Source organism: Myxocyprinus asiaticus, chromosome 26 (assembly GCF_019703515.2).
Source record: "Myxocyprinus asiaticus isolate MX2 ecotype Aquarium Trade chromosome 26, UBuf_Myxa_2, whole genome shotgun sequence".
In the NCBI taxonomy this organism is placed as follows: domain Eukaryota; kingdom Metazoa; phylum Chordata; class Actinopteri; order Cypriniformes; family Catostomidae; genus Myxocyprinus; species Myxocyprinus asiaticus.
The window spans coordinates 36,686,152-36,710,504 of NC_059369.1; the positions used below are offsets into that span (position 1 = coordinate 36,686,152).

General features: G+C 36.2%; 1 protein-coding gene across 1 annotated transcript; it reads right to left on the reverse strand.

Annotated features, from left to right (window-relative positions):
* Positions 1-1,434: 1,434 nt before the first annotated feature.
* Positions 1,435-23,946, reverse strand: barx2 (BARX homeobox 2). Its single transcript, XM_051656060.1, has 4 exons — positions 23,550-23,946; positions 11,571-11,883; positions 5,316-5,400; positions 1,435-3,106 (listed from the first exon to the last, which is right to left on the reverse strand). Exons 1-4 carry the CDS (start codon positions 23,734-23,736, stop codon positions 2,801-2,803), a joined length of 891 nt encoding a protein of 296 aa, XP_051512020.1. The 5' UTR covers positions 23,737-23,946; the 3' UTR covers positions 1,435-2,800.
* Between the last annotated feature and the right edge of the window lie 407 nt (positions 23,947-24,353).

Here is a 24,353-nt window from a genome sequence, read left to right on the forward strand (position 1 = left end):
GAGCTAATAAAATAGTTTCAAACAAATCCATAGCCAGATTAATCGTTGCATGTTGCTGAGCAACACATAGAATATTAGCCTTTCTGGAACACCACAAACACAGACAAGTACAGAAATAAGAACAGCGAAGCATCCCAGTTCTGGTGTACTAAATACAAACACATTTCTTCGTAAATAATGCATAAACCATTCCAATGTAAATTGACGTCTCTAATTCAATGAGGGGAAAAAATATATATGAATGGATTTATGAATGATTTACTTGAAGCGCCAAATCAGGGGACCAGAACTAATGGTTGTATAATTATGAATTGATCAGGACTGTTATTTTTTGTTTTTGAGAGTGCTACAAGCTAACTAGCAAAAAGGTTTTTAGTGACTTTTTTATTAACTTGGAATTCAAACTAGTCTATAAAGCAGCTAAAATAGGAGTGAAGTTTTTTCACAGAGTATATTCAAGCAATGTCTGAAACAAGACCCTTTCCAAGTCTTTGTCTGTCTCCTAAGATTAAGCAAATCTCTTAAAGGAAATCACATCATGTCAGACTTCCAAAATGAATGCCATCTTTAATAAATGTTGTTAAAAATACAAACACACATGCACATACAATAAAAATTACAGAACTTTTGGGTGAAAAAGGGATTCATCAAATATATATGCATTTAATTGCTCACCCATTAAAATTCAGTAAGTGAATGAGAAAAAATAGTGTTTTATATAAAAAAAATAAAATAAAATATTTGTAATATTTTTTGGCCAAAATGTTACAAATAAATCAGTTGAAAACTAGCATTTGACATGCAGAATACAGTCTATGTCTTTGATGATGATGTATTTGTAGGCCGGCAGTCAGCTAGATTGTAGGCATGTGTGGAGCTCCCACGGGCTTCAACATGTACCATTGATTAATTTTTTTGGCCGTTTGTTTTGTTTTTGTTTTGTTTTGTTTTTTGCTGGTTTTACTAGTGAGTGTGATTTATTAATTGCTTTGCGTCTCTGACGGATTAAGTGTTTTTTCTAACAGTAATAAAACCAGCCTGCACTTAGTGGTGTTGTACTGCACCACACTGCAGGGGGAAAAGGGTACAACAATTAATTTTCTCTCTCTCTCTCTCTCTCTCTTTTTTTTTTTTCTTTTTTTTTTATACAGAAGGGAATAAAAAAAGAAACATACAACAGTGAGCATGCTACATCTGGGACTCCATACTTTATATAATGTTTTTCAGGCTCAAAGAGTGAACTAAGTTGCCGTGCAATTGTTTATACATACAAAAATGTGATTTGAAGCCATTATTGAGTTCAAATATATGACTTTGAAGCATACCACACATAAAAAAGAACAAATTCAATTATTTCACTCTGCAAACAGAAAAGACATTATCAATTTGCTGAGAGAGGGCACTTAAGAAGCTTTACTTAAATCAATATGACCATTAATGTTTCTTAAAATTTATTTTCTTTTGCGATACTCCGTTGACAGATTCTTTGTCTATTAAGATGTCAAGTTAATCTTTACCCAAACTGGACAATCCTGCTTTTTTTAAAAAAAAAAATTTAAGTGCCACATGTTCTCATGTAAATGCCAGAACTATGTACGTGTTTACACTGGTATTCATGCTAACCTGTCCCATTAACGTTTAATGGCAGTAGCTTCATAGATGTAAAAAAAAAAAAAAAAAAGTACAAAATTCCCAAAGGGAAATTTAGCTTCTTAGATTTATGTGTTTTGGCACAGAATCCCAAGCTACAGTACACAGGTGCACTGTAAACTATAGGGGCATTTAAAAAGGTAATATTTACAGAGAAGGAGAGCAACTTATCCAGGAAAAAATAAACACCATTTATCAATATAGAACATGCCATACTAGTGTGAGACGTGGGTCTGTGTGATTCAGTTTTATGTTAGAGTATCTGGCAGCATAGAGTATCAACGGTGTTAAAAACCATACTATACATATTCATAAAATACTGACTACATTATAGAAAGGCAGGTGTATGACAGAAACTGATTGATCACTGCATTGCTATATACAGTGGCCAGTGAAAAGTCTTTGGACACTTAAGCCACACTTAAAAATGTATGAATGTTTTTGCATTAGAAAAACTAAATATCAAAACAAGTGGTATCTGCAAACAAATAATGCAAGACCTATTCTCAGAACTAACTAGGAATGATTTTAGAAGATAAAGTATGAAATCAGTTCCCCACAAGTTCACACAGGTGTCCTAACAGAGTAACCACAGGTGCATAATCACATTAACTATAGACATGGTCCACCAAAGGTGAGGTCACACTGCGCTTTGAGCATGCAACATTACTTAGGACACTGCAAACCATGCTGCTTTGGAGTTTGTATTCTTTGTATTGAGCCAAGAGAGGTCAATCTGTGACATTTAGTTAAAGCCGAGTGTGACTGCACCTTAAGTATGACAACTAGAAAGAAACTAAACAGTATATCTATTTTATTTTATTTTATTATTATTATTTTTTTTTTTTTTTTTTTTTTTTTCATAATTTAAAACCTAGCAAATTTCCTTTTGTAAAATGATTGCATGAAAAGTGGGCTACCTTTCATAATTATAAAAGCCTATTGGATTGGTTTTGATATTTTGTTATTTAATGCAATGACATTTGTAGATTTTTAGGTGTGGCTTAAATATCCAAATACTTCTTGAAGCTATTGTATTTAACTCAAACAATATGTTTTGGAGGCCTTTCAACAGCTCCAGTTCAGAGAGCATCAGTTATCAAAAAGTCTTTCAGTAGCTGTCTTTGGTTGTGCATTAGCATGGCTGTGTTTAGCTGGTTGCCATTGCTTCTGATGGAGATGCAGGGGCTTGTTTCCAAGCAGAATTCTCTGGATCAGAGGGACAGATGGACTCAGTAGACATAGCAGATGTGCTCAGATCTTGAGGCTGAGATTGAAAGACCTCCCCATGCGACTGAAGATGCATTTCAGCCTGGGCTTCTGCTTGTAGCCTCTCCTCCTCTCCCTGCTTCGCCGCAAGCCGTTCCTCTGCCTCAATCTCCTCTGTGGTCGGGATAGAGTTCTTCTTAGGCCTGCCTTTGGGCTTGGTGGGAGCCTCATGTCCTCCTTTTAACACCTAGATAAAGGAATACTACCAGTCAAAAGTCTGCCATTCCCCATCAGACATGTTTACATCAATCCAAGTGTGAACACATTTCCATCTACAGTTACTGATATCAATCTTTAAGAACCAGGTTCTAGTCCCATGGGAACCAGGAAGTCATCATCAACAATGGTGAGTGCGATTCGGAGGTTGCATTTTTGCTATTTTTACTACACTGAGTTAGAGTTAGGTTTAGTGTTATATGGTCAATAAAATATGCATTACAGTTGACTGTATTACATCATTTACAACTAAAATTACATCTCATATGTGGTGCCGCTCTGAGGACATTTATCCTGGAAACTGGAGCTAACACTTGTCCATATGTTCAACATTTTCAGTTTTGGCCATTAGGGGCAGTGGTTCAAATTTCGGTAAGCACAGGCTGATGCAGAAGCTAAACTTTAGACCTATTGCTGCTGAATTTATAGTGTGATCAGTCTGGATAAGTTCCCAGCATACAGCACAATCATGGGAACTCATTCAGTAGTGTGTAAAAAAGCATCTCAGGTGGATGAGGATGGTTGAGAGAATGCCCATAGTTTTCTAAGCTAAATATAAGATAGTTTTGATTGTTCACTACATAATTCCAGTATTTCCATTTTTGCTATTTTATTGTTTTAATGACATTACTATTATATAATGTGGTAAATCATGATAATAATGAATGACTAGGTGTTTCTAAACTTTTGGCTGGTAGTGAACAGGGACACACACATTTAAGCTTTGACAAATGTAAGCCTGGTCAAAGGTGAGGATGGTTATTACAGTGATTAAGGGAAGATATATGGCTGTAGTGGGCCGTTCGTTCATACTCATTCATCTCAGAGGTGAACGCGCTGTGGATCTTTTGTTCCTGCCTGAGAGGTTGACCCCACTGACGTAGACCTGTACTGTCCTTTTATTCATCACTCATGTGTCTCATACACACAGGGATCGCCCCAGGGTTACAGTTGTTACACACACTGATTGTATTGAGTGCTGAAGAGGGCAGCTCAAAACTGTCTAATGGACTTTTAACTATATGTCTCAGAGTTTCCGCTTCCACACAGAAAGCTTTGGAGGATTGAAAAAAAATTTATTGATACAAAAAGATGGACAATTTTCACATTTAGGGGTGAATTCAGGAGCACAGGAATTATACTTTTTTATTATTATTATTATTATACACATTATAAACTTTATCACCTTGGCTCATGAATATCAATTATGTAACTTAGAATTCTACGTTTTAAAATTAGAATTTTTAAAAACTGAATTCACAGAAGTATTGTGCCATTTAGTGCAGTATTTCAGCACAAAACCCTGCGTCTTATTCGCAAATCAACTTAACTAGGCTCTATATGTGCTGGAATAGTACTTTCCTAAGTCAGCATAATACTTGTCTAAGCAAACATGCCTCCTGTATGCAAATTATTCAATATGACAAATTAATAAACGGCAACATTAATTTAAGATTCGCTTTTATGAATAAATGAAGGTTTATTTAAAAGTGTTCATTTTTCGGCGATCATGGGGACAATGACTGCAGCAAGGCAATTTATTTATTTATTTATTTTTGTGTTTACTTAAAAAAAAAAAAAAAAAAAAAAAAACACATGTATAAGAATCATGAGGTCCCAGAATGAACATTTTTACTGTTCTCTCACTTAGAAAAAAGTACCCCCACAGTGCTAAAAATAAGATGGTACTACCATGGTACATGTCCAAAATATCATGATACTTCCATGGTACATGATCAGACAAACTTGGTACTACCATGTACATGACCAAGAAACGTGGTACTACCATGGTACATGTACAAAAACTTATATTACATTGGTATAGGTCCCAAAAAGATGTGGTACTACCATGGAACATGTCCAAAAAACATGGTACTTTTGTACTGTGAGGTACTTTTTTTGTTAGTGCAGTTTTTCAGCCATTGTCTGGCACATTTCCGTGAATAGGGCACAGTCGATCCATGCACATTGCATTTTGTGGGCACGTTTGCACTGCTACCTGATTTGCTTAATTCCTTTGTTAATAAACACTAATAGTGGTCAGAATTTATTCATAGTAAATTTCGTCCACAAATGTACCTGGCTCAATAGCACAAAGACATGCTACTCTAAAAAAGGTAGAATATCATGTGATATGAATCTTGCAAAGCTTTCTTTTTCTATAAGCTAGTTTTACTGACCATTTTCTTCCATTTCATTCGTCTGTTCTGGTACCATGTCTTCACCTGGAGTTGTGTAAGTCCCAAAGTCTGAGCCAGGTCCAGTCTGCACACACACAACAAAACACATGCACAAGCTAAATTAATTCACATCAAATGCAAAGACCCATGAGAATGTCACAAGAATTACGGTAAGGACGGAAACTTCAGAACTGGAAGTAATTGAACGAAATCCCAAAGTCATCTGTCGTCTTACACATAAAAGCCAGTGGGTGGCCATCTAGAGTGCAGATGTATATCTAATCACTGCAAAATTCCCAAAGCTGGTATGACATAGCAGACAGTTTTGCCAAGCTCTGAACTGAAGAGTCTTCCCAGGCTGAATGTAATTGCAGACCTCCCGTGGAATGCCATCACAGTTTATCTGTACAGGAGAAGGTAATCCAGTCATGGAGCTCCTGACTTGCATAAAGCCAATAGAGGTTCTTTTTGGGGCTCTTCAGGCAGACACGACTAATGCAGCGATTGGCCAGCTGTAATGTGATAGGCATGGTTGGGACATGTGGGATGGGATTTGAGAAAAAGAACAAGTGATCTATCAAACGAGTGCAAAGAATTCTGCTACATCTACTTTGAAAGTCTCTCACACCAGCCAAATGGGATTACGCACCTCCTCTGTCAAGCCTCTCTGAGAGCCATGTGAGGTGCAGTGATCTATAGGAAATGAGCAGATTAACACTGTGCTCTAAAGCCCTTGACTTTCTTCTTTTTCTCTCTCTCATTCTCTCTCTTCCTCTTTATCTGTCTATTATTTAAACTTCTTCCCTTTCCCCCTATCTTATTTATCTATGAGACATTAAAAAAACTATATAAAATCAACATTTTGTACTGTGTGTAACAAATGGGATAATGGATAATCAGTCATTATTACAACATAAATCCTTTAGGGTTCACACAGCATCCAGATCACCCTGTTGGGATTTATTGTTCAATAATGATCAACTGACCATACATTTTCCATGGTCCATTATCCACTTACATTTACCATGGTCCTAAATGATTGACATATTCATATAATGTTCCATGGTGTTTACATGATACTCATGGTACTTTTCCTTTTCTATTTACAAAGTAATACAACTGAACTTTTTTATAAGTGTAGTGCTTTTTCTGAGACTAAACTATTGCAGTCAAAGAATAAAACCAGAACTGTCTTTGCAAAATGACAAGAGTAAATTGTTAACTGTATTGTTTTTATTTGCTTAATCTGTCAAATTATATGAAATTATGTTTGAGCAAAACATATAAATAACTACAAGTGCTGGGGAAAATTAGTGCTTTTATTTGTTTTATTTTATTATTATTATTATTATTATTATTATTATTATTCTTTTTTTTTTTTTTTTTTTTTTTTTTTTTTTTTATAAACATCACCAATCTAGATGTATATCATTTGTGGCTGCTTTCTGTGCTGTAATTGCAGGTAAGAAAAGCAGCTCTGTGTTTGTGCTTATTATTCTTCAGAAGCAAACCACACACACTCACACACACTGCATTCCAGTGTCGGCAAGTTCCTTACAACTACAGCCCTAATCCAAGTTCAGTTTTGGTTTTGACATTTATTCATAATGATGATGAAGAAGATTATAATCATCCCTGCCTTATAAAAAAACCATTAAAACTTGATGATATAAATCATTATGGTCTATATTGAAACGTATTTTTCATTGCTTTCATGTTCAGAGTGTGTGGCCTAGGCGGACAAGCCAAAAAACAGCAGAAGACCTACAGGTCGTCTCTAAGATTGATAAAACACAAACCTGAGGCAGTTTGAGGCCCATTCCTCCAACTTGCCAGGAGATGGGGAATTTCCCTCACTTTTGTTCTTCCTTCAGCCGTAAATTAATTTGTTAATTCCAGAGGCAATGTTTGCAGGCCTTATTGCACATTTGTGTGTGTGTTCATACAGACTGATAAGAGTAAAGAATTGTGAATTTGCAAGTTAATCATGATCTAGCTCTAAACTGAGTGGCCCTGAACCACCAGAAGTTTGCTACCTGACCCAAGCCAGATGGGTTTTGGTCCACATTTGGGTCAGTCTTTGTAGTACAACTTTGGGTTTGTTTAACAGGTTTGGAATTAATTTAATACAGGCTGCACAGAGGTTTGGACTTAGTTAAAACAATATAGTACCATATTATGTATTATTAATTATTATCATATATGTATTATTATTAAAGTATTATTAGCAATGTATAACAAAAATACACACACACACACACACACACACACACACACACACACACACACACACATATACAATATATATAGACTGATTTGGTTGATATTTGAAGCAGATAATATGTGAGCTTATTTTTCCAATTCAAATCATATACTCCTTTTTTTTTTTTTTTTAAGTCATCAATATTTTCTATCATACATTAAAATGCTACATTTAAAATGTACAATTTTACATTAATTGAAAATTTGAGACTGGAGGTTTTATTGGGACCACAGTTTAAAAAACAAAAAACAAAAACAAAGATCTATATTTATAATATTGGTCATCATACCAGTTATCGGCCATAATAAAAATAATTATCAGTATCACTCAAAATGTCAATATCGGTGCATCCCTATTATAAATATGTTTATATTTTAACACTGCAAAAAAATAATATTCTTAATTAGTATTTTTGTCTTGTTTTCCAGTAAAAATATCTTCTTGGTTACGTGGAACGTAACCCTGGTTCCCTGGGTGGGAACGAGACGCTGTGTAATCGCTATGGGACACCATCTGAGTGTGACGTGGTCTGAAGCCCTTATACAATCACGCCAATTTATTGGCTGATGGCCCTTAAGTGACACCCCTAGGGAGCTACGTCACGGGCTCCATAAAGGTGCTCGCTTTCGCGCCATCGAGTCAGATTTTCTACAGGAAGGCATGAGCCTATGCAGCTGCTAGAGAGTATAGTATAGTCTCATTCCCACTCAGGGAACCAGGGTTACATTCCACATAACCGAGATGTTCCCTTTTGTAGGAACTCGAGATGCGTAATTGCTATGAGAACGATATGCATTCACGCCATGTGAACAGTAGCTGCCAACTGTCTAAGCTCGCACAAGCGAGCTAAAGCATCTAAATAAAAAGAAGCAATTATGAGTTTATTCCTGTTCCAACAGATAGAACCTGGGAAGCAGGAGTCAAACCCTTGTCAAAATTATAAAATCTAATAAAATGTATGCAGAGAGGACCACCCTGCCACCATACAAATATCCTCCAAGGATGCCCCTCTAACCAAAGCCCATGTGGATGTCATGTTCCTCAAAAAATGGACTCACATACCCGAAGGCGAAGGTAAACCATGTGCTTCGTAGGCACTTGAAATTGCATCAATAAACCAATAAGACAGTCTTTGCTTGGACACCGAAACACCCCTGTTGCAGCCACCAAAGCACACAAATAACTGCTCTGATTTACGCCACTGGCTAGTGGCTAACCTTTCATGCTCCTACGACTCAAATGGGGAGGATAGAAACCTTAAAAATGAATGGTCTGCGAGTGAAATGACGTCGAAATAACCTTGGGCAAGTAGCCCAAATGAGGTCTTAACACAACCTTTGAACACCCTGGCGCAAAATCCATTCATAAGGGATTGATCGACAGGACATACAAATCACCGCCTCTTAAAACGGCCCTGCTAGTGGCATTGGCATCGTTTAAGAGAGTAAAAAGCTTAACAGTGACTGTTGCCTAGTGCTCAAACAGACCACCCGAAAGCACCTCTAAAACAACAGAAAAATGCCATAAAGGAATGCGGATGGTACGAAAAGGTCCAAGCCTGCGTACCCCACGCATAAAATGAGAGATAAGAGAATGTCTACCGACAGAGACTCCATCGATAAGTGAGTACTCAGCCGCTATAGTGGCAACATAGACTTTAAGCACTGTCAGGGCAACCCCGGCCTCGAAATGCTCCTGAAAAAATTACAGCACTGTACCGATAGGGCAGTGAACTTGATTTTCACCTCGCGCTCTACACCAAGACGCAAAAATATGCCACTTGAACATATAAATCCTCCTAGTTGATGGAGCTCTAGCATTTAGAATGGTATCAACCACAACGGGGGATAATCCATTATTCAAAAGATTGCCCCGTTGAGGGGCCATACCCATTATTTCAACAAGTTCAGCCGGGGGTGCCAAATGCTGCCCCGAGCCTGAGCCTGTCTGTTCTGACTGGAATCTCCCAAGGCAGATACTTGATGGCCAAAATGGTGTCCATTCATCAATGCCCAGCGGTGCCGGGGGCAAGAGGGAAAACTAGAGGGGGCAGTGCGACATCTCGCTCAAAGCGAACAGGTCCACTTCCACTCTACTGGACCTTCTCCAGATTTGTTCCATAATCTGAAGATGTAATGTCCACTCTCCTGGCATCAAGCCATCTGGACAGGAGTTCTGCCCCCAAATTCAACATGTATGGCTCTTAGAGACAGCACATTGTCCCATGCCCACAAAGGGATTCGACGTGCCAGCCTCTCTGGTGATTGATGTTGTCCGACAGGATGAGGACATGGCTGTCCGTGAACATCTGCAGGTAATTTATGTGCCAATATTGCCGCTGGCCCGTCCAAACCCCACAGGCTGGACAACCCTCATATACAGCACCCCAACCCATGGAGGAGGCATCTGTCGTTATAACCTTGTGGCGACACACCTGTCCCAATGGAGAAAAAATTATTTATTTATTTATTTTTTTGCAGTGAAGAGAGTGCACACAAACAGGGTCACATTTGAAAGCTGGCTTTTTTCTTTTTTTTTTCGTTTACAACATTTGATGAAACCAATGTAAGCCAATTACCTTGGATCGATGAACCTTCTTTCTTTTTTAAGAATGAAAGCTTTCAGTGAAACCAAAATTAATAAAAGTGGAATGCTTAAGGGTGATTTTCCTGGTGGTTGTTGTTAGTTTGCATGTCTAGTGGTACTGACAGTTTTCAGACAATTATGTCTGACAGCTTATGTGCTCTTGCACGACAGAATCCATCCTTAGGCTTTGACTGACCAAAAATTCAGAGAATTGATTTCTGTGGCAGACACACTTAGAATGGGTGGGATAGAACTGATTTTCTAGGATTTCTACCTAAATGCACCCTTTGGTCCACAATGGAAATATATCCACTCTGGCCAAATCTAAAAGTGGGTCCAAAAATGTAATGGAAAATGTGTTATGGTCGAAAATACAGCAGAAACAAATGACCCATGAGAGAAGACCTATGACACGTTGATTACATCATGTCATTGTACAAAGCCCAACATTTTTTTATTTTTTTTTTAAATACACCTGTGTGTTTTAAATTATTGGCATGAAATCGATGTAATACTTTTTGTTCGCTGTTCTTGGCATATGTCCCCGTTGTCTTGAATGTAAAGTTTCTTTTAAAGGCTTCGCTTTGTAGCTTAAAGCATGGTTAAAATTTTACTGTCGTCTTAACTAAAACATTGAGCAATGTAGTACTTGGGCTAAGAGCAGTTTTAGGATGTGGCCTGAAGTGAAAGTGTTTATTTTATATGCACTCTGAATTTTCATAATTACTCTGCTATCTTAAAGTGAACATGAAATGAAAATTGACCCTTTTTAAAAAAAAATTAAATGCATGGTCTTATTTTGCTTGGTTCATCGATGCACTCTATGAATTATTTCAAATTGTTCCATATTTAGCAAATGTCTCTGCAATTTTTTTTTCTCAAAATGAAAATATGTATTCCCTATCTAAAATAACTTCTGTTTTTTGGTGAACGTCACAAATCCCTCTTACTTTTCAACCCCTCCCCTCCAACCATCTTACTCCATTCTAGTAAATAATGCCCACTTTTCACGACTTTCTCTCATAGTGCTTATGAAGGCTGAAGATGACACAATTTTGAGTTGTGTCTCACAAAACCTATCTGATGCCTTCAGAAGACTTGAAATTTCACGCATGAACTGCATGGACTATTTTTAGGATGCATGGACTATTTTTAGGATGCATTTGGGTCCTTTTTCAAGCTTTAAAATAAAACACAATCCACTGCCATGGTTTTGAAAAAACAGAACATCTCCTTTTGTGTTCCGCATATAAGAAAGTCTTACAGGCTTGTGAGTTTATTCTGATATAATTTTAATTTTTGGGTGACTATTCCTTTAATTATGACTATGACAAACCACGTGTGAGGCACAAATACTGGAGGAATGCCCTGAAAATGTTGCATGATTTCTCTTAATAAACACTGACCTGTCTGGAGTTGACAGATATTTCTGTTTTTGGAATTTTTTCTCCAGGCCCAAAAGCTGCAGCTCGGTAAAGATGGTACGACTGCGGCGGGGCTTCTTGAGCCGAAGGGCTGAGTGCTCTATCTCTGATTCACTACTGATGCTGACGGGTGTCTCGCTGGGTGTGGGTTCTGAGCAGAGCGGGTGCTGGGGGGAAAGAAGGGGCAGGTGAGGGATCCGGCCTTGAGGAGAGACCTGAGAGAGCTGTTGTAGGCTGCTGGGAGGTTGGTGTGTGATCACAGAGAGGAGCGGGTATGTTCTCAGAGGGCCAGAGCCTGGGAGAGCACAGAAATGAGCAAAAATAATGGCCTGGTTAATACTGATAGCATACAAAATATTGGTTGATGCATGGAGATTTAAATGGTAAATCCCCCCCCACCCCCACCCCACCATTTCCTCAAAATGATTTTCAGAGCAGTGGTCAACCAATATGGGTTCTCCAATGACTGATACTCGACTTTTACCTTTGATCAACAAATTATAAATATTTAGCTAGATTTATCAATGTTTGATCCATAAAATTTTACATTCAATCCCCCAATCTTAAATATTTAGTTGGGGTTTTCAATGATTGATGCTTAAACTTTTACATTTTATCCCCCCCAATCTTAAATAGGCCAATTTAGTTGCTTAAATATTTAGTTGGCAATCTCCCCAATCTTAAATATTTAGTTGGTGTTTTCAATGACTGATGCTTAAAGAGCGGCTCGAGTAGGACTGGTGACAATGATGCCGATGCCTGGATGGGAGTGAGATTTAGGGGTGAGTGTAACGGTAGCCAGCTGGTACTTGATGGTTGTGCAGTGTATAAATCTCACTCTCCTGGCCTTAAGAAACACGCTAGAGGCCATGGCTTGTTTTTAGCCGCTTTGCTAGCATGTCCGCCTCCCATGGCTGGGATCACCGGCTCGAATACCACTCTGGGTGGGTCGAGTAGGACCGGTGACATATAGCAATTGACACTGTAAGACATGCCAACATTCCAACAACATTTCACAAGTTCACTGGTTCATATAGTCCTGGAGTTCATTAAGGTAAACGTGCAAATGGGGAGGTGGAGGGATGGCGGAAGAATTGCCACCAGTGAGAGGGAAGCAGCCGCTTATATTTCCTTGGGATATGATTAACAGGCCTAGATGAACAATCTCCTCCAGAAGTTCCGTTTGGAACTTAATTTTATATCAACTACCCAAACGATTATCTTTGCAGGCAGAAATCATTAATGAATCAATAACGCTTCAGTCTCAAGGCTGTGAATTTTGGGGATAAGCTCTACATCAGGTCTAGTAAACGTCATACTGTACATCACTGTAAAATCGATTTTTCAAGCTGCTAAATTGAGCCAGCTATAACCCTTAGATTTAATAGCTCATGCTATAACCGTCATGTCCAAGTGAACTAACACCCCGCCCCACCCTCACTAATACTGGAGGTAAGTGTTAAGAGTTTTGCCCTCTGTGATGTAAGGTGCCTGAACTTTAGGCCTGCTGCAATGACGCAACTGGCGTTTTAAACTTCCCCTTTGAACTCTGCTGCATAATGACTCTCCTATGATACACATGATCACAGACACAATGCACTATGAGTTAAAATCTCAACTGGGGCATCTCCCCCTCCCTAACAGTTTTAATATGTCTACCTCTCTAAAGCCTCTCACCTTTTCTCTCTCTTTGTGTCTCCTGCCTTTTTTTTTTTTTTTTTCTCAGACATCAACGAGACGCCAGAGTCTAACATAAAATGCCACACAGGACCAGTCTGAGCTGAGATAGAGGTCGCTACAGTGCGGAAATAATACCTCCAGGACAGAGGTGGGTAGAGTACCCAAAATCTTTACTCAAGTAAAAGTACAATTACTTTAAACAAATTATTACTCAAGTATAAGTAGTAATGTTAAAAATTACTAGAGTAAGAAAATATCCAATAAAAAGAATACTCAAGTATCAAGTTGTTACTTCCACATAAAACATAATGGATGATTATGCACCAATATTCCACTACATAATACACATTTAACATGTATTACAGAATTATAATAATTATACTAATAATAATTATTATTATTCTCATTATTATTATTATTATTATTATTAATGGAAATTGTCATCACCCTCATGTTGTTTCAAACCATATTACTTTCTTCCATGGAACACAATTAAGGAGATGTCAGACATGTTAGCCTTTTAGTCACCATTTACTGTAACTGCATGTTTTTTCCTCCATATTTTAAAAGGGAATTGTGACTGAGACTGTCAGTCTCTAAAATTCTGTCTAATATCTTTTTTGGGTTCCACAAAATACACAAAGTCACACAGGTTTGGAACAACATGAAGGTGGGAAATGATGACAAAACATTAATTTATGGTTGAACTATTACTTTAAGGATGCTTGTCAGATTTGGACAAATCTGTTAATTAGAAGAGAAGTTTGGAAACCAGTTTCTAGTAATTATGGTGAAAAACATGAACAATGTCCCACAGGCCCAGTTATATGTAATGCTGAATAAAACGAAACAAGATCAAGCTTTATTAATGCCTACTGTCGGTATTTCAAAAGTCCTGCATGGATTCTTAGTTCAGAGTAGTTTTCAGTGTCGAAAGAATTTAGATCATTAGTTCTGTACACTAAGGGTAAACTGCAACTTATCTCTGTGTTTGGACACATGTTTCAGGGCTTGCTTTCTGTTGTCCATAAGAAAAACATGCATCTTTCAAATGCAGAAATATGCTGTGCATGTGCAGACATACTATCAGCTTGCTCCAGAAGTCAAGCATGCGATCTGCAAAGCATAAGACATTTACACTTAATGCAGATGTTTACATGGACTTATACAGTAGGAACTGATATATTGCAACACTGATATAAAAATGTATACTTATAAACTGAGGTCAGTATTTACAGAATCACCCTGAAAATGACAATGACACAGACAAGCCCACATTATTATAACTGCCAAAACTTACTGTGCTGCAATTTTAATCTTGAAATATCTGCTTGTCTTGGTGTAAAATGAAGGCACTGCATGACGAAACTACTCTTTTTCATGGTGTGGAGCAAATAAAGTGTTTGTTTGGCATGCTTGCTGCTGCTGCAGTGATGAACGTGCGACAGAGCATAGCTGTAAAGTGCCGCTGTCGTAAAATTGTCCCTTTCAAAAATCCTTTAAGAAATTATGCATTTATTAAAAATTATTAAATTAAAATCAGTAATGTAACGACAGGAATGTCGCCCATTGTAACGAAGTAAAAGTACACTTTTTTCATTAGAAATTTACTTAAGAGTGAAAAGCACCCACTATTAAACCTACTCATAAAAGTAAATTTTTTCCAAAAAGTTACTCAAGTAAATGTAACAGAGTAAATGTAGTGCGTTACTACCCACCTCTGCTCCAGGAGAAAAAATCTTATGTTGTCAAGCAAAAACATTTTGATGCTGTGATTTATTAAGTTAAGTGATTATAGTTGAGCATTTAGAGACAAAAAAAAAAAAAAAAAGAAAAGAAAAAAGTTGGCACAGGGCCAAAAGCAGGGACAAGTAAATGATGATGTCATGCAAGCCTATTTAATCCTGGTTAATGCACGTCTTATCTGATCTTTTGATTGCTTATAGATAAGAGGGGAAAAAATTACTGTGGTAAAGCAAAGTAAAATATCAAAAATAATTTCCTTATCAAATATGACCTGGAAGAAATATTGACATCAAAAGATGGATGATCTTAAAAGTATCAAGCTTGTTTATTTTTTATACTTGGGGATGAGATGGAAATTTGGAGTGCAAGCTAGAAAGATAGAGGAGCGAATGACGAACTTGAGACTTCTTCAGTACACACACACACACACACACACACACACACAGAGATGCACAAACATGTATTTGTGCACATCTGAATACAAGTTTTTGAATGAGCTCATTGGCATCAATGCAGCACGTCCAGGCATGAAACATCCCTTCCGGCTCATCTCTCTCTCTCTCTCTCTCTCTCTCTATCTCTCTCTCTCACTGTCTTTCCTTCTTGCCTTCACTTTGAAAACTGTTCTTTCTTCAATATTTATATCAATAGTCTCATCATGATGTCTATCAGTCTTCTATTCTCTCTTTAAAGTCCTTTGTCAATGTGTCAACAACTTGATCTTTTAAAAGCCAGACTTGCTTGAAAGTATCCAAGTTATAGGTTAATTATTTACAGTGACAAACTTTCTTAAATCAGTCAATGATAATTTTTCAGAGGCCTTATTATTATAATTCTGTAATTCTACAGACCTTGCTCGTGCTTTGAGAAAAGTGGTTTCTAAATCATGTTCTAATAAAAGTGATAGGTTACCTTTAATTGCACAAAATTATACAAAGCATTTTGGTGTTGCATTTCCTTGTATTGACATGCCCTGTATCAGGAAACTGTTGCATTGACTTGTCATTCGTGTGATGTGAATGAAGTGTCAAGTTTTCATTAGTCACAATAGAGGAGTGAAACTTGTGCTTTCCAATCAATGGGCAAAAGAAAAAAAAAAAGAAAAACAGAGGCAAACATTAAGCCCTTGATTGCTCTCTTTCAGTCTTGTCTTATTTTGCTGTTGTTCCCTGACTGATTGGATTCCATTGAGATGATTTCACTTGGCACTCTCAGTAACACAGTACACAGTGTTTTGGTCGGGCCATGTGGTGACAGGTTTAGAGGTGCTTCATCACTCGTTTGAGTTTTTATCTCTCAATAGCTATTAAACCTATCCAGAAAGTCAGGGGAAAAAACACATAAGATAGAGCTTCAAAATTTTCTTTGCTGCAAGCCAGTTCTTTGATGGATTCACTCAAGCGTGATAACTTTTGATAATGCACAGTTGGTGTCTTTTTATTTTGCTCTGTTTGACTTCAAGGCACAATTTAATGTTTCCCACACCAAAGTTATCAGTCAAGTATTGGGTCTGATCCCTCTTCCAAGCATATACTGTAACAACATCCCTTCTGATTGCAAGAAAAGCATTAAAATGCAACAAGCTCTGGAAAACATTTAGTGGTGTACTTGTATGTATCATATTACTCATAAGTGGTATGTAAGTGTTTAGACATGAAACACAACCCTGTGAATCTTTTGGCTTTTATAACGGAATAATAAGATCTCACAATAGATATCCCTAATACCCTGATAATAAATTTCCATATAAAACTCGCAAAATATGTATCACCAAAAATGAAAAGTCAAATAATTGTGTATTTTTGTCTTATTGTCTACAGTGGATAAAATGTGAAGGCAAGGTGTGGATGGTGTGATTTTCGACTATTAGGCTGTTTTTCAGCATGTTGTCATGAGAGATTACACTGTCGCTGATTTTTATCTGGATCGACTCCTTTCAAAAACGCATCTAAATGCCTTTCCCACATTATGGTGAAAGACATGTCTCCAAACGAAATATTATAACCTGCTATTACACTTTGATCCTGTCTGAGGTGAAAGTTTAAAGCAGCAATAGACCACATTCATGGTCCCACATTAAAAGAGATTTAGCCTGAACACTGCCCGTAACGACTGTCATAACTGCAACCGGACATTTTGAAGCAACCAAATGAAGTCATTTCGGCATTAAACGGTAAGGGATTGCTTTATTTTCTGTGTATTCAATCTAAATCATAAAGTAACATATATATTACAGGTTTAAAACAGTCTGTTTGGTCTTCACATAGATGCTAAACCAGTGTTCATTGGAAGTCACGGTTCAATTAAATTACGTTTGGGTTAGGAAGCAGAGACATTAAAGGAGAAAATGCCTTCACTAACACGTGTTTATGGACCTCCAAAAAACATCTTACGTTTAAAGATGTATAATTATTTGTTTTTATATTGAAATGTCATGTCATTATTTGATGATTATGAAGCGCAGACTCTCCTGTTGCATTTAGATATGTCTTACAGCGGCCCCTAGTGGTGACAGTGACACTCCACTCTTATGAGGGAGAGTCCAGAGGCCAATGGCCTTTCAGTGAGTGCCATCCTTAATGCCAGCTACATTCTATATTAAGCAGTACCATCCATTGATGTGCTGGCATATAGAATATCTCTCACCCCTCTGACTTGAAAAGGCACAGTGTGCACAGGGTTTTGATATTTGGGGTGGATACTCTATCCCCTCACCCCGGCCTGTCAAAACTCATGCCTTCTGCCTCACAGCTGGATGTACAAACAGAGAACAGAAGGAAGTGTGTGTGTAAATGCGTGTGCATGTTCATGCATGCAGCTTCTGTGTTCATACAGGGCTCCAGACTGCGACTAAAATGGTCGCAAATGCGACCAAAAATAAATGATTGCGACAATAATTTAAAATATAGTCGCCACTGACGACAGTCGGGATGTGTGCTTTCATATTCAGTTTCGTCAGATATCATCTTGTGAGTTACTGAATATATCTTCAGAGCGCCAGTGTGTCTCGCGCCGCTTTTCACCCTTTCTGTTGTTGATATGAGCTCGCTGGCGGCACGCAACAACAAACACATCCATGATGTCCGATTCGTGAACAAATGACTCTTTTGAACCTGGTCTTTGACTTGGTCTTGTTTATAATTAAACGTCCTGTGTTATGTACCAAATATAATTTTTTTCCTGGTTATTATTGATTGGGATTGGAGTAGCACAATAAACTGCATCTGGGATTTCATTCAATTTTCACTCTTGTAGTCTTTGTGTCTGGGCCATCTAGTCACAGTAAAGAAAGACTAAGATTTATATATATATATATATATTCTTATGAGACAAAAGGGTAATGCAAATTTGTGCACTCAACTATACAGTATATATATTAAACACCCAATTAATCTTGCTTTTTGAACATTCTAAATCGAGCAATTCTGTGATGTGGCAACTAAAACAGCCATTTGGCACCCAAATGTTTCAGTTTAGGAGCCAATGGCTCCTTGGTAATTTTTTTTAGTCTGGAGCCCTGTCATATGCACAAATGTGTACAGTTGTGTGTAATTGCATGTAGTAGCCTACATTAGTGTGTGTGTGCGTGCGTGCATGCGTGCGTGCGTGCGTGCATGAGTGCGTGTGTTAGGAGTTGTGTGTGAACAATCAAAGAAAGTAAGTGAGTGAACTCTTTTTTTAATCTATTTTAATCATGTGGTCCTGTCCATTAAAAGGAGGTGACTGATTTTAGAAACTACACAGCAGGTAAAAGAGAGCAGAGATGCTCTTATTGCTGTGCGTCAACAGACATCAAGACTAAAGAGTTTGGACTTAGTTTGAAACTTTGCACCGCAACACTTGATTAATCCTGTGTGTACATATTCCTCATTTGTAATTGACTTTAGAGTCATCTGCTAAAATAATAAATTACAATATAATTACTGATCAGTTTTATACTCATACGCTAGTTAAACATTTGACATAAAGGGATAGTTCACCAAAAAATGAAAATTCTCTCATGATTTACTCAACTTCCTGGCATCTCAGATGAATATGACTTTCTTTCTTCTGCAGAACAGAATTAAGATTTTTAGAAGAAAAGTTCAACTAATTTGGTCCTCACAATGCAAGTAAATGGGTGCCAGAGTTTTTAAGCTCCAAAATCCACATAGGAGGGAGCATAAAAGTAATCCATATGACTCCAGATCCATATGACTTAAATCCATATCTTCAGACATGACTTGATAGTTGTGGGTGAGAAAAAGATAAATTTGTAAATCATTTTTTTAATAATAAATTCTCCTCCCTGCCCAGTAGGGGGCTTAAATATTGATCAGTTTCTATCCCACACCTGTCATCTTCAGAAGACATTGATTTAATCACTGGAGTCAACTGGAGTACTTTCAAAATTCTGGCACCCATTCACTTGCAATGTATGGACCCAAAGAGCAATTCTTCTAAAAATATTCGTTTGTGCTCAGCAGAAGAAAGAAAATCATACATACCTTGGATGGCATGAGGGTGAGTAAATGATGAGAGAATTTTCATTTTTGGGTGAACTATCCCTTTAAGGTATGTTTATCATGCACTGAACTGGTAAGCGGAAGGTTGTTGGTTCAATCCCCACAGCCACCACCATTGTGTCCTTGAGCAAGGCACTTAACTCCAGGTTGCTCCAGGGGGATTGTCCCTGTAATCAGGGCACTGTAAGTTGCTTTGGATAAAAGCGTCTGCCAAATGCATAAATGCAAATGTAATGTAAATGTCATGATTAAAAAAAAAAAAAAAACAATAAAAAATGTTAAACTTTTGATCAAAATTTTTTGGGTTTATTTATTTAATTTATTTGATTTGATTTGATTTAAAATATATGAGTTGGACTTCATAGTGAAGGAAAAGAAGCCAACAAGTGCCTTTGGTAAATTGGGAACTCTCTACTATTGAAAGCATCCCAAACCTAGGAAATTTGTTGTCCAGAGAATATAATAAGCTATAACAAGAAGAGGTATAATAAGAATTTGATTTGTTTAACTTGTATTTCATAGTTTCAATCAATTACTATTATTCTAGCATGTGGAAAATAGTAATAATAAGGAATGAGGAAAAAAATATGAATGGGCAGACAATTATCAAACGCCACATTTCCAATATTGACTTTTCTACTCTCATGATTGTTTCAGTGCAATCTTGGCCGGCTGAGTGTGAAATTAGTTATGTGAAGGAAATATATGTGAAGGAAAAATGTTATTCATTGACACAAAATAATATTTGCTGTGAGATCAGGCCTTCTGAGCCTGAAAAAACATGCTTGTCTTACAAGCAACTGTCAGGAGTAATGCTTAGTTTAACAAGACCGAGAGAGGTTTTATTTTACCAGCCCCACAATTCATGGTTGGCTTGCACTAGTATCGAGGCACAGTATGGATTTCCTTTTACATGAATTATCTGCTAAAATAAAGTATTTACAGTGAGATAATGTGTGTACAATATGGAGAGATGAGTGTTGTTTGAACTTTGAAATGACAACTCAAATAATAGCCTATTTGGGCTTTGATTTACCCTTTGGGGAATCACGCAAGAATGTTCCTGCCAAAACCAACTGATGGTACAGTTGCTGCAAGAATTCACAAATGTGCTTGATCAATGAGTTAAATCTAATCATGCAAGTGCTGCTACCAATATAGTACATTGTATGTCAATATGTTACATCTGCAGTTGATGACAGAATCAACTGAAACAGATGAACTTTAATTTTGAGAGTCAAAAATTTTGTATACATCCCATGTTGTCTGATGTATTACTACCCGGATAAATGATGTGCCAGAAACATTTACAATGATTGTGAACTTCGCATAATGCTTCTCATTATGATGGAACGAAATTGCACCTGTTGGTTCAGGATATCATACCTGACTGCATCCTGTGTTGCACAGTCAGGAGTGTGTCAACATTGCTGTAAATAGATAAATGTCCCCGAAGAGTTCGTTCCTCAGGGCAAATAAAAGGAGAAGGGTCTTTTACACCAGATACCCAACTCATTATAAATGTGACAGTTTAAATGAACTAAACAAATGCAGTTTGGGGAATGTGCACACATTATCACTTGGGAAATATCCGATGTCATTTAGGTAAAAAAAAAAAATTAAATAAAAAAAACAACGTTTATAGATAAAAGCATTGTCTTATTGTGCAATGATAAATCATCAGGAAGGTGTGGTGATATTTCAGAGTTGTTCATCTGTGGAGTTCTCTTTAAACATGTCTACAGGAAACAAATTAGGCATCATATCCACAATGATTGTGATGAAAAGAAGATCAAAAGATAAATTCAAATAATTTTACATTGAATTTTAAAATCTAATTTGAGCTGCATGTGAGTGCTCGAGAAAAAGAAAATGGTAAGAACTGTTTATGTGAATGTAAGGGCATATTAATGTGATCTGTGTAGCTCTCGTGTTTTCAATATGCAAAAAATGTGAATTGCTTGAAAGGTGTGTGATTCTGTATTTTTTTATTTATTTTTTTGTAAAGTGAGAGTAACAGAAAGTAATAATGTGCATGCATATAAAAACAACTCATCAATATCTGGCAATAATATTTTTATTATATTGATAACAATTACACTGTCACCAATAAGACAACAAAGTTAATGTAAATGCATTTACATTCAAGATAGTAATGCAATGCAAGGTATAATTTAAACATTGCATTTCTGCATTATTGTAACACTAAATCAGGCTCTCCGACAAATATTGTATATTAAGGATAAGACTTAGGGTACTGTCATTCCACTGTCAACTATACCGTTATCTAGCGTGTTTAACAGAGGGTGTGGGTCGAAATACTTCATCACAAATAACTTGTATACCGCACAATCTAACCCAAGAAACATGCTTATCTAACGTAAATATGACTTACAAGTCTAAAACACTGCAGTACACATACGTTAATGTAACAGGTGGAAGACAGAGGATACATTTTACTTATGGATTTTACTTAGAAGTACTCTGTAAAAAATGTCTGTAATTTTAACAGTAAAACACTGTAAAAATGCTACAGAAAAAAACTTTAATTTGTTAATGAGTATTAACTGTAAAATATACAGTAATTTATATATATATATATATATATATATATATATATATATATATATATATATATATATATATATATATATATATATATATATATATATATATATATATATATATATATATATATATATAAAAGACAATACAGTAGTTTTTACAATACAATGTTGTAAAAATTACATTTTTTATATGTAAAAAGTATGATTTTCCTGTATAATTAATGGTAAAAACTTACATTATGTTTAACAAGAGAGTACATGTACTTTTTACAGTAAATTATTGTTAAAATTACAGTAAAAAAAAAAACATTAATCGCGCATTCCCACAATTCCCTGCATGACCCATCATATTTCATTATATGTTATGGGAATAGTTATGTTTCTTCTTATTTTTAATATCAGTTACGTACATTGGGGTGTTCTGTTTTATATTTGATGTAGTTTAGTTAATGTTTACTGCATTATTTAAATTTCACATGTGTTACCTTGATGGTGTTTAGTGTTTGTGTGAAAGACACTGAGCGCTGTCTCTACATGTTTATTGGTCATTGCTCCTGGAAGAGCCACTATTGGTGAACTTCATGTCATCATGTGCTCTTCTGTCATTTTTATGGTGATTAACAATACCTTATAAAGTAAAATAAATTTTTTATAGTTTCAGAAGGTTACCATCAAGTTTATGATATAGATCAATATACATTTTTTTTTTATTTTTATTTTTTCTGCAAATTTAACTGAATTTTTTTTCTTTTCTCAGTGCCAGCATGGTCATGTAAATTACAACAGTTTTATACTGTAAAATGTACAGGTTGTTCTGTAAAGTTGTTTACATTTTTTACTATATATAAATCTTGCAATTTTCCTTTTGTATAAATCCTGTGTATAAATAACAGACCTTTGATATACTGTGTAAAAGCAGTTTAAACAATAGTTGTAGGCTATATTCACAACTAGCATATAATCTCCACAGTTTTTAAAAAACAGCCAATCTGACCTTTTTGTCATACTGATATTTGTCCCTATATTTTGAGGCAAAGCAAAAAAAAAAAAAAAAAAAAAAACATGTAAAAGATATTTGGTAACACTTTACAATAAGGTTCCATTTGTTAACATTAGTTAATGCATTAGGCATCATGAACAAACAATAGACTATATATGTTTTACAGCATTAATTAATCTTTGATAATGTTAGTTAATAAAAATACAATTGTTCATTGTTAGTTCATTTTAGTTCATAGTGCATTAACTAATGGTAACCAATAAAACAAAAACAAACAAAAAATGTATTAGTATATGTTGAACTTAACATTAACTAAGATTAATAAATTGTTCATTGTTAGTTTATGTTAACTAATGTTAACAAATGGAACTTTATTGTAAAGTGTTACCAGATATTCAAAATTTGACATATACATTTCACATTACAAACGTGTCTGTTGGGAGAAAATGTGTTTGTCACTTACCCGAGCATGAATGCAGAGGTTTTGGTCTGACGATTAAAGAGGGACAAACCGAGTAAAGAGAAAGTTTCTCGAAGTAATCACAAGTTTCCTTGGAGAGGATCTCGTCGATCATGAACGTCTTATATCGTCTTCGGGCTGCTTTCAGCTGCGCAGTGCTCGCGAGTCTCAACTCTGCTTGACAATGCATTGTGTCCCAGTATGCGACTTTAGCCTTAAAGAGTGATGTTCTTGAAAAGTTCTGATATTCGCCTCGTTAAAAGTCCTGTAAAACTTTTTACATGTGTCACTGTTCAAAAAGACACATAGAAGTCCTCGTGCAGCTTTGCTGCGCTAATAGTGTCTCGCGCGCTAATGGATGTTCGGTGTCTTCCGCGCATTCATTGATAGAGTGTGCGCTGTCCTCGAGTCTTCGCTATATAAACCAACTCTACACTACACTGTTGTATACCAGAGCCGACACACTTCATGTCAATCAACCCCCTCTCTCTCTCTCTCTCTCTCTCTCTCTCTCCCTCTCTCTCTCTCGCTCTGTCTGTCTCTCTCACTGTACAATAGAAGCGTTTGCCTTTTTCATTATTTTTTTTTTTTTTTGTAATTATTATTTATTTATTTATTTATTTATTGCTGCTTGTATGACATTTTGCCATTTATAGTGAATTTGAAATTAATTATTCATGTAGCCTAATTGTAGTATTATTGTTAAATAAATCCTTTACAAACTAAACTGATTAAACTATGGATAGTTATTATTAGTCTATTATTATTATTATTAAACTATTATTTTTTATTATTTTTATTAATAAT

Excerpts from the sequence above, each read along its gene's own strand:
- barx2 (XM_051656060.1), bottom strand. The coding sequence starts at position 23,736 with ATGCATTGTCAAGCAGAGTTGAGACTCGCGAGCACTGCGCAGCTGAAA. Across the intron at positions 5,401-11,570 it reads TATCTGTCAACTCCAGACAG|ACTGGACCTGGCTCAGACTT; the intron begins GTCAGTGTTTAT and ends GTGTGTGTGCAG. Across the intron at positions 3,107-5,315 it reads GAATGAAATGGAAGAAAATG|GTGTTAAAAGGAGGACATGA; the intron begins GTCAGTAAAACT and ends TCCTTTATCTAG.